The 11,161-nt window shown below is 40.1% G+C and overlaps 1 protein-coding gene across 1 annotated transcript in view; it reads left to right on the plus strand.

The window, feature by feature from the left end:
• The window catches only part of CSGALNACT2 (chondroitin sulfate N-acetylgalactosaminyltransferase 2), a 35,059-nt gene extending 26,876 nt beyond the window's left edge, over positions 1-8,183 (plus strand). Inside the window, exons 5-8 of the mRNA XM_086616258.1 lie at positions 1,637-1,815; positions 3,373-3,467; positions 4,948-5,029; positions 6,202-8,183. Of these exons, the coding sequence (XP_086472384.1) occupies positions 1,637-1,815; positions 3,373-3,467; positions 4,948-5,029; positions 6,202-6,494 (649 nt within the window). The 3' untranslated portion in view covers positions 6,495-8,183. The remainder of the gene's footprint in view (positions 1-1,636; positions 1,816-3,372; positions 3,468-4,947; positions 5,030-6,201) is intronic.
• Positions 8,184-11,161: the final 2,978 nt, after the last annotated feature.

Below are 11,161 nucleotides of genomic sequence, written 5' to 3' on the forward strand. Positions count from 1 at the left end.
CAGTTTCAGTCAATACAAACAATCTTGATTGGCATTTAAAATGGTTTTTAAAAAGAACAAAACAATAAAAACAGTACGTTTACAGTCCATTACAGGTTAATAGGAAAAGTGAACTTTATTTACAGTATGCTATTTTTTGGTTGGCGTTTTACAGCCTAAGTTGCAAAAGTCTACTGAAGACTACTAAAAATCAAGTTATAGGCCAAAAAAGACTAACTGCAGTGGCTTTGAGGTTCCTATCTGACAGTCCAAAAAACAACAGGGGTGAGTTTTGAAGTGAATATTCAGTCATGCTAATAGATTGATCAGAATTAAAGTTCTTTGGAACTGGGATGTACATTTTGATAGTTCTTTAACTGGAGAACCAATTTGTTTAATGATAAGACAAATGTAGTCTAAGTAGGCCAGTAGGCTGCTGAGTTTGACAAGTTAAGCTTCTTTCTAGGTACTAGGTAATTGGGTCCATGCTTACCCTCTGCCATGAAACAACTTTAAACACACTTTCATCGTGGCAGTCTCAGCAAATAGCATTACAGTAGTATGGATGTAAAATTCCCAAATTTTGCTCCAGAGGGATGGGACAGGTAATAGCATCCATAACCCTGTAGCGAAGGGGCTCCTCTGCCTGAGCTCCTGTGCTCATTGCTGAGCTGGGAGCCTGTTACCCTCATTAGCCAAGAACAGGCTGGGCTCTCACGTAATCCCTGCCTCACCACACGGGCCAAGGCTCTGCTCACCATGCCCTTCATGGTGCTACTGTTGAGCATTTTCACTCTGTTCTCTGCAAGCATTGCCCCCTGAGTTGTCTCTGAAGTAGACACGTCACTTTACTTGAAGATATTCCCCAGGTGTATTTCCAGTCTCCCTTTGCTGCTCCTTCCCTCTTCAGCAGTGAGTACAAGCGTGCGTGCTGCTGGTATGGAATAGCGAGGAGAAGCCAACTGATGGAGTGGTGGTGGCATCACCAGGTGCATGGTGTTATGCCTCAGGAGTTTGGCAGTGCCCGGACTCTGGCTTTCAGTTTGCCCTCCTCTCTGACGTAGTGAAGACAGAGATACTGCTCTGTTAGTCAGAACTGCTTAGTTTGTGGGAACAAATTTTAGACGGCATTATAATTTCGGGTAACACTTTATGTCAGTTGCCAAACGGCCTTGTAAATTTAGATTGGATATAAGAAAAAAAATTTTCACTCAGAGGGTGATGAGGCAGTGGAACAGGTTGCCCAGAGAAGTTGTAGATGCCCCATCCCTAGAAGTGTTCAAGGCCAGGTTGGATGAGGCTTTAGGCAACCTGGTGTAATGGAGGGTTTCCCTGCCCATGGCAGGGGGGTTGGAACTAGATGATCTTTGAGGTCCCTTCCAACCCTAACCATTCTATGATTTTTAAATCTGTCTGAATGATTAAATGCAAAGTGAAGTCATGAAGTAAGACCTAGGTCTGTCTTTTTACAATGCCTAGACTCTGACACTTAAAGTAGACAACTAAGTGGAACAGGTGTTTTTTCTCATCCTAATGATATAACTGGCTTTTTAAAAATTTCCGAGATGAAATTACTGTAAAATGCTGAAAAAGTATAAATGGTCCCTTCTGCCCCCCACACGGGTTTATTTTGGGTTTGGCTCTGTTTTTCTTCTAGAGAAACTAACTTCCACAATTACACGCTTGTCTCCCTGAATGAGGAATTTAACCGAGGCCGTGGACTTGACATGGGTGCCAGAGCATGGGAAAAGGGCGAGGTCCTGATGTTCTTCTGTGATGTTGATATTTATTTCACAGCTGAGTTCCTCAACAGTTGTCGCTTAAATGCTGAGCCTGGTATGTTTCTTTACAGTTGCTGTAACCAAGCCTTGTCTTGTTTGGCTTGAACTGACCTGTGTTGAGCATACAGAAAACTGACTTGAATGGTGGAGCTTATTCGGTACCACGCACCTAGGAAAATGGAAGATACTCTGTGCAGAAAAGACAATAGTATTTAGACTGAGAAATAACTTTTGCCTTAGTGTAGCTTGTTGTAAGAACACGCCTTTTGTACAATACGTACAATTTTCACATTTTCTCGAGACTTGGCTGTCTAAAAGAAAGCCGGACAGTTTAATTGCTTTAATGACTAGACTGCATGTAAATTTGTGTAACAAAACTCAGTACAGCACCTATGGTGAAATATGATTTTTGCTATACTGAAATCTCTAACAACTTTGGCTATGAAAGTGTGAGAAGACATAAGCCAAGACACATCACATACGAATGGTTTTCCGTAGAGCTACACAATGTCCTCCTTACAGAGACTGAGCTAATCTTCCGTATGTATGTCCCAAGCTCTGAAATTTTCTGACCTGTTTTCCTCAAGTTTGTGTGAAGCTTGCTTGATCTACAAGCTTCTGCCAAGAAGGATGAAGCTTCCTTGACTTAACGAGCGTGCTGGTTAAGACCTTCTCCTGTCAAACATTTGTTTGGGTCTTTTTTTTTAATACTTACCTTATTCCAAATTTGTTGCAGCCAGAAACCATTTTCTCCAAATGTCAATTTGGAATGAATAGATGCTTTTTCTTCACATAATAAACAGGCAAGAAAATCTGCTCTAAGCCAGATATTTGGATTCCATTTCTTGCTTTTTCTTTCCTTTCTGTCTGTCTCTGCACTTCATGAAATGAGTTACATAAATAATTGGAAAAACTTTGGGGGAGCCTTCACGAGGAAGGGAGTTTGAGAGGCTGCTTGACAAGTCATACTGACAGTTTGTCACCTTTGCTTCAAGTGAGATCTGAAAATGCTTCTCAGACGTTAGGGATTCATGCCCGGATTTGGGTGTTTTCATGGGCTGTTGTCAATACCTTTGCACCACTGGCAATGCAAGAGATCCTTGAAAAATATTTACCTGGCTTCTGCAATAGGCATAGAACTGGTGTAACAGCATAATCTGGATACTTATGATGCTTAATGCCCTTACAGGACATCTTGGATGTACACACTTATAAATGCCTGTGGAAAGAGGCAAGCTCATAAAACTCAAGCAATGCAAGGTGTTACTTGTACTTGATTATTTTTTAGCTTTGCTAAGTACCATTATTGCAGGTTTTTTTCACTGTCATCTAATGTGATATTGTGATATATAATATATATAACTATATAAATGTATGCCTATAGGGTATATGTAAATATGTGTACACTTACTATTTTTTTTAATACTATGGGCTCTGTCCACTAGATGTTATGGGCTACCTGAATGGGAAATCCTAGCAGTCAGACCTTATTTTTATTTGTTTTCACTAGATGGCTAATAGCTAATATTTTACATAAAGAAAATATTTCTAGTTTCCTCTTGCCTTCAGAAAGAATGCCCACAGTGAGTAACAATTACCTTTTGACTTCCAGGGAAAAAGGTTTTTTATCCTGTGGTATTCAGCCTTTATAATCCTGCTATTGTCTATGCCAACCAAGATATACCACCTCCTGTGGAGCAACAGTTGGTAAGCAGTGTGATTTATTCTGGATAGGATTAGTTGCGCTTTGTATTAAAACAAAACTGAGTGTAACTTAATAGTCTATTTGGGTTATTTTAGGACCTTTGGCAGTGTATATCTAAACACTTTTATCCACTATGGGCAAAGCACTTGGAAGAAAATCTTATCTAACAGTACAAAACTCGTTCTTAGATAAACTTGAAGTTCTACCTAGATTTAAAGAAAAAAAAATGTGCTATTAATCAAACGAAGTTGGTAGTTCTGATCTATTGCTTAATTCTGCCTTGGAAAGCCAGTATTTTAGGAGGATAGTGGCATAACATGGCAGCAACTTATGTCTTATGTTCCAGCAAACAAAGAAGTGTTGAAAGAAAAAAAAAAAGCTATAGATGGTGCTTGATGAGCTTTCCTCAGTATCGACTTCTCTTTGCTAACTACCGAGTGGTAGTTGCAGGAGGCATGCTGTGTAACTTGGCGTGGGCAAAGATCTTCAGTCAGTTGCTTTTTTTTTGTACTGTGGACAGCTGTACTCTGTGCAGATTGGTTCTTTACCTTTGCCATCCAACATCTGCCAGAACCATTGGCTGTTATACCGCTAATTTCGTCTTGCTTTTGGAATGAGAAACACTGCTTCTAGCGAAGTTTGTTGACAAAATAACAAAAAAATAAACCCCGCAAATAAACCTCGCAAACATTCAAGAGAATAGGTTTAAGGATAATTTGGGACTCGGCAGAAAGAAGGAAGTAGCACATTTCTGGGTCTTTGTTGCGTGAAGATGGAATGGCCAATGTCAGCGTCCAGCTGAACTCTTTCAAGAGACTACGTACGTGAAATTAGGATTTCACAGATGGGACTTCTGAGGTAGACAGGTTTAGAGGAGAGAAAGGATAGTGCAACACAGCCTTACTGAAGCATAATAGCCATCACCCCCTACACTGGTTTGCACGCATCTTACTGGAGGTAGGAGGGAAGCTTTTGCATATGGCCTCAGGTAGTCACAGCTGAGAGAGGACTGAGCCCCTGCCTGACAACTCTGCTCTTTGATTATATGAATCTAACAACTTTATCGTTGCTGACTTCAATTACAAAACTTACTTTTCTTGTCATATCAGAACAAGAAGAGATAAATGCAGTCCTAGAAACCGGGTAGGAATTGCAGTATTGGGAACAAATGATTCGGCAATGAACTACCAAAAAATTACAGCCCGGTCTGAGCAGATACAGAAAATAGAGGTGGTGCAGCAGAAGGTAAATGTGGAAACTGCAATGAGAGTAAGTGTTTGGAATTGGATGGCAAAGGGTGAAGTGACAGCAGGTGATTAGGAAGTCCATGTCTGTGCATGGCACAGAAATACTAGAAGTGTTATTTGCTATATCTTGCACTGAGCAAATGATTGGAAGAGCTTAGCTTTCTACAAAGCCGAGTGCAATGTACTTGCTTTGATATATTTTGCATTTCAAAATTATATTGTTTTAAAATTGCAGGTACACAAGAAGGATTCTGGTTTCTGGCGGGATTTTGGTTTTGGGATGACTTGTCAATATCGGACAGATTTTTTGACTGTCGGTAAGATGAAACTGTAAAAAAAAAAAAAATCTGTGTGTCTAAAAATTGATTCTCTGTTCTTGTCTGAAGACAGGGAAGTAATGCATTTCTTCTTTTATTATTTTCCCAAGCCCAGCAGTCAGACTTCCTTGACAAGTTTGACCAATGAGATAATTTAGTTTTTCTAGATTTTGATGTCCTATCTGACAAGTGTTTGTTAAAAGCCATAATATTTTTAGTAACAACATTTCATTCTAGAACTTCTAAAAAGCTTCCATTATTTTGTACTCTGTGGCTGTCTGAAGCAAATTAGTCGAGTTTAAGAAACATGTCCCTCAAGTAAACCACTAACAGAGACAAGAAGCATTCAAATTCATTCTTTTAAAAACCCTTGAGGAGTTGAAGGTGGTTGTTCGAGGCTTTAGCAATATGCTCTGGCACCCCTTTGTGGCATGCTGTGAAAACTGAGAGCAGCTTGGTGTGCTTAAATTTGGAAGACCGTCTTGAAGATAGTCTGCCAGAAGATAGAATGATACAGCCCGATGTGCTGTATAATGGCTTGAATGCAGGCTGATCTCCAGTAGCAGTCACATTGCCATGTGTATGGGATATGCTAAACGCAGACTTCATAATTCTAGAATTTTGAATTTATGCATGAGGCCAGGTCGATTTTTCATTATGGTCTTGGAAGGGCAAGAGAACTTAAAATGGTGGAACAGGTTCCTTTCCTTAAATCCAGCATTTTAAGTTGTGACCTATGGGGTAATTGTTGGCATTTTTAGAGAGGGCTTTTCATATGGTGCGTGACTGCTTAATTTTCCAGCTGCTAAAATCCATTATGATTGCTAAAAATAACCAAAAAGCCTAGCCAGTGAGGCTTGCCTACAGTTTTCTGCAGCTGTCACATGGGATGTCATGCATAATGTGATTTGGAGACGCTGTGCTAAGACACTCTCTGAGACCAGCAGTGCATGGTCTGTGTCCTGGGCAGTTTCCACTGCAAAGGATGTGGTATGCTTGAAGCTGCTGTCCCTCAATTTGGCATGCTTTGGCATGGAGAACTTCAAGTTAATAGCTCCAGATTTTCTGGTATGTTGTGCCAGATTTGGTAATACGTTACACAGAGTGTTGCTCTTTTTGCCTTATATCTAGCCTGTGTGCCAAAATAATGTTTTCTGATGTTGTTTTTATAGGGGGTTTTGACTTGGAAGTGAAAGGCTGGGGCGGTGAGGATGTTCATCTTTACAGAAAGTACTTGCACGGCGACCTTATTGTGATCAGGACACCAGTCCCTGGTCTCTTTCACCTCTGGCATGAGAAACATTGTGCAGACGAACTCACTCCAGAGCAGTATCGCATGTGTATCCAGTCCAAAGCCATGAACGAGGCCTCTCACTCGCACCTTGGGATGCTGGTCTTCAGGGAGGAGATCGAGACTCACCTCCGTAAGCAGGCTTACAGGACTAACAGCGAAGCAGTGGGTTAAATGTCACCCCCGTGACGTTTGATGACTTCAAATTCACAATGAACCAGCATCATTTTACAGCCTTAATTCAGCTTAAAAATGCAGTGCCTCTCTTTTTCAGTGAAGAAGAGTTTAGGGGGTTTTTGGTTCTTGTGTTTGTTTTCCGAGTAATTCTTTGACTGATACACTGTTACCTACATATCTTGCAAGTTCAAGCACCTCAGATAAATGGGAAAGTGTACATAGTTCAAGGGAAGTGTCTTCAATATCGATTGGAAAAATCAGTGGAATGTACAACTCAACGCTTTTCCACATGTTACATTTGAATTCTTACATTTGCATTATTTTAAAAATTAAATAATCTTTTGTGTTGTCTTGAGTATTTTCAGTCTGTATGGCTCACCACACTGTGACTTTAGAAGGATACTATTGTTACAATCCATTGTAGAAACAAGAGAGAGGTGTGAAAAAGAATCTCACTGTGAAAGGTATGTGGGAGGTGCTGACTGGTACGCCACCTGTTCAGCTTGCCGATTTCATAGCAAGGGCTTGGTGCTGCATTTGCTGTATTCACAGGCATTCACATGGTTGAATATAGAATAATTCATGTGAAGGGAGGGAATTAAAAGCTTTTTAAGTGGAATTTTAGAGCACATCATGTAATTTCACACTGCAAAAGAGACACCACCTTATTTCGGTGATGGATCAGACAAGTTGAGAACGTTCCTGGTGGGTGTTTCTGTGTCTGGTCTTTTCCCACAGTAGACACCACATCGCAGAATCCCTTCTATAAAATGAGCTATGCTATTAAACCCGTTTGTTTAAAGATTTTTAGTCCCACTCCTCCTTACTCAAAGGCCCTGCCTGTACATCTCGTCCTTCAAGTTGGGGAACCGTGTTTTCCTTCCCATATAAATTTATTAGAGGCCCATTTACTATTATGCCAATATTGTCCTTTTGCTTTTTTTTTCTTTCTGGCATTTTCCTGACATTCTTTTGGAAGGCAATCATATACTCTTAGCTGTTTCAGTGACTGGAAAAGCAAGTGCTATTTCAGTCTTTCTTCATAACAACGCTCTCCATTCCACCGATTATCCTAGTAGCCTTATTCTTTGCTTCTTCAGTTTGAGGGGGTTTTAAGGTTTTGGGGTGTTTTTCTCTGGGCTTTTTTGTTTGTTGTTTTCTTTTTTTGAGCATGCATAAGCAGAATTATGCTGTGGTCTCATTAGTGCCTTGTACAATGGCACTACTAGTTTACTACTTCAGTTTTGAGTATTTTGGGATGCATAAACAGTTTAAATGCAGACAGGTCATTTTCTCCATGTTGTCTTATATGCTACCGTATGGCATGCCTCATTTTTAATACATTTGTTTATAGAATGAATGCTGAGAATGCTGATTCAGTGGTTAAACCATTTGTATGGTCTCCTCTGAATTTAGAAATTAGTTGAAAACCCTTATCAAACCAGGTAATTAAGATCTGTTTATGAATTCAGTTTGCTTTAAGAATTCTGAAGGGAACTAAAGGTTTAAATGGTTTGTTTCTGAATAGCAAATATGCTGTGCAAATAGTTCTGGGCACTGATCCTTTTTATGTGTACATAAAATTTGCCTTTATGTAACTTATTGTGGAGAACTGTACTGTATTGTACTTAGAGTGAAGAGAATGCATTGCAAGACTTTTTGCAATTGATATTCTCAATATAATAAATGGAATTTCTGCATTTTAGAAACTGATTTTAGCTGTTTCTTTGAAATAAGTTTTTACAATAATATTTTACAAGGCGGGTGACACACCAGATTCAAGTAATAGTATTTGCAGCGAGAAGTTCAGTCAGCTCATTTTTATATCTCAAGTGAGTATCTACCCAGACCAGATACGAAAGTGCTGAGTTAGTTCTTCAGACAAATTTATACCAGATGTTATCTTACTTTGAGATAATCTTGGTGGTTCCTAACAAAAATGATATGGTACCAGTGAGGAAAAGACTAAGGCATAGACATGATGATTTGGGGTAAAGATAGAAGTGGGACTTTCTACTGAGGCTCCAGCCTTTAAAACTTCAGCTGCTGCTGCTGTCCTGGCTCTACTGCACAAGAATAAGCATTGAAAATGCCTCTCACTGAGACCATCACTGCTTGGCACACACTGGAATGAATGCTGAGTAGTGCAGAGGTGTTCAGCATTGCTGCAGCTCAGCCCTTACCACTCAGCCACCACCTCAGAAGGATCTGGTTGTCCTAGTTTCCATGTTTTGGAAACACAGCAGACTGATGATGCTGATAGCCAGGGGTCTCATCTTCTACTGTTTTCCACTGGGTGGTTGTGCTTGTTGGTGATGGTGAGGAAGGAGAGCAGTGTCAAGTGTTTACATACATGCGATCAAAAACAGTCTATGGTGTCAATGCTGGAAGGTAACGAAGGAAGTCTGGAGCTGAATGCAGTCAACAGGAACAGCTTTTGAAAACTTTTTTTCCTTTCATCCTCCCGAAATGTGGAAGTGAATGTGTTGGAGTTAAAAGGAAGTAAAAATTCTTAGAAGTAGTTAATGTCACAGTTGTATATTGACACAAGTATGACCAACTGATTGAGGACACCTGAACTTTCAAGGGCCCTTGCAGGCCTGGTCTTTCTCTTGTCTTAGTTCAGCTCCCTGCAATAACTGCCTGTGTAAGAACATGTTGCTGTGGCACGCATCGGCTCATGAGGAGCGTAGGCGACCATCACCTATTGTGTTCCTTACAGAAGCGAGTGATACTGGTATGGGCTGTGTGCTGTGTTAAGTCAACACGAGGGACTCGCAGCCCAACGGTAGTAACAAGAACGAGGATAATTTTAAGCATGGAATCAGCTCGGGTCTGTTTTGCTGCTGTATGGTACCGGATTCAGTACACACGCCTTGTTGTGTGCATCTGTGGGGAGGATGGTTTTACTGATAACAATCTGTAGAACATTTACAGCCAGAAAATAATCGGCTCTAATAGTGCTTTACAGGTTGTAGGGTAGCTTATTAGCAACTTTGACATAGGAAATTAAATCAGTTACTTAAATTAAAAGCTGTTATTCATGATTTAATATTTACACTGTTATGGAATGATTACTGATCATGGACAGTTCATGTTCCCTAATGACTTATTTTACTTACTCATTTGTCTCTGAATTATTATATAATTAGATTTAAAATTATAAATAACTACCTTAAACTTACATCTTTTAATTAAATCTTAAAACAGGGTTTTTTAATTATAGTTCTCAAGTATTTAAATGTTTTCTGAGGGGCTACGCTACAGGCTTTGACTGTTTAGTTAAAAAAAAAACAAACAAAAAACCTAAAATTCTTACTTCAGATAATGATTGTCCCTCAATGACTTAATAGGTATCTTTTCAAAAATAAGATGCAATTTTTTCCTGTAAGCAAGGCTGTTGCTGAAGTGAATTAACTGATTAATATTACACAGGTGGATTATTTTGTCTATTTTAACAGGGATTCCCCAGAAGAGGACAGGATGCTTTATATATCCCCCAAACTGATTGAGAAAAGATTCTGACCTACAAATTGCAGAGAGAATGATTCTATTCAGTGTACTGCTCCAAAAGTTATTCAGATTTATATAGATATATCTTAAGATCACCACATGGTGGCTGCTTTCCTGGTCCTGTTCTGCTTTTCATCATTCTTTGTGAGTTTTTATGGCAGAAAGTCCTCCAGAACTGCTTCACTTTTTCTTGCCCCTCCAGCATTGCCTTGGGGAAAAGCATGGGTAGAGCCCATTTCGTAACTCAGATTTTGCAGTTGTTATCAGTTACTGCTGCATTACCCCAAGCTAACTGGTCAAGTGGCTTCTCTTCTATGAGGCTGTGGATGACAGTGACACTTTAGTTACACTCCTGAGCAGTTAACTCAGAAAAATGTACGAATCTAGAGAGCAGTTTGTTTTTCCCGAGCCCGTAGCACACTTAAAAGAAATCACACATGCTGTATAAATATATTATATCCTGAAAACTTGTATGGCTCTTTTTTCATCTCTCTAAATCTCACATTGTATTATGCTTCGTCTATGTGCTGTCTTCCTTATTAACCCAGTCTATTTTTAATTTGGTATGGTTCCTCTCTCATCTCGTGCCTTAAAGCCTTCAGCCTTTTATAAGCTCCAGTCCTGGCTCTTTGGTGACGTGGAATCTTTTGGGGGTCACAGCTGACCAAGCTGCGGTGGGGCCAAGCGGTGATTCCTGGTGAGGGACGGGTCGTCAGCTGGACCCTGCGAGGGGGACCGGAGCTGCCAGGCAGTGCAGGAACTGCTCTCTGCCATTTACCAGCGCTGAGAACTGACTTTGAAGCCATAAAGGACTCCATTTATGGACCCCGTTCTATGGCTTAGGCTTTTTTCTTGTTTCTGTATTTGTCATAATATTTCATGCTGAAATACAGTAAACTACGAACGGCAGTTCATGGTAAAGAGCAGCAATGTAAGACCGGTACCAGTACCCAGTGTTTGATTGCAACACCATTGCTTCTCCTCTGTAAGGGAACTAGAACAGAAATAGTAGGCTATGCCTTTATTATAAAGTGACTTTATGAGCGATTTCACTTACCTGAGTGTATCGAAGTCCTGATTGCATTTTGGCATAGCCTCGCTGCAAAACCAGCATGTGTGTTTGTACACAGCTGTGTAGCTGTTCTCCCAGT

The sequence above is a fragment of the Tauraco erythrolophus genome, chromosome 9 (assembly GCF_009769465.1).
Source record: "Tauraco erythrolophus isolate bTauEry1 chromosome 9, bTauEry1.pri, whole genome shotgun sequence".
In the NCBI taxonomy this organism is placed as follows: domain Eukaryota; kingdom Metazoa; phylum Chordata; class Aves; order Musophagiformes; family Musophagidae; genus Tauraco; species Tauraco erythrolophus.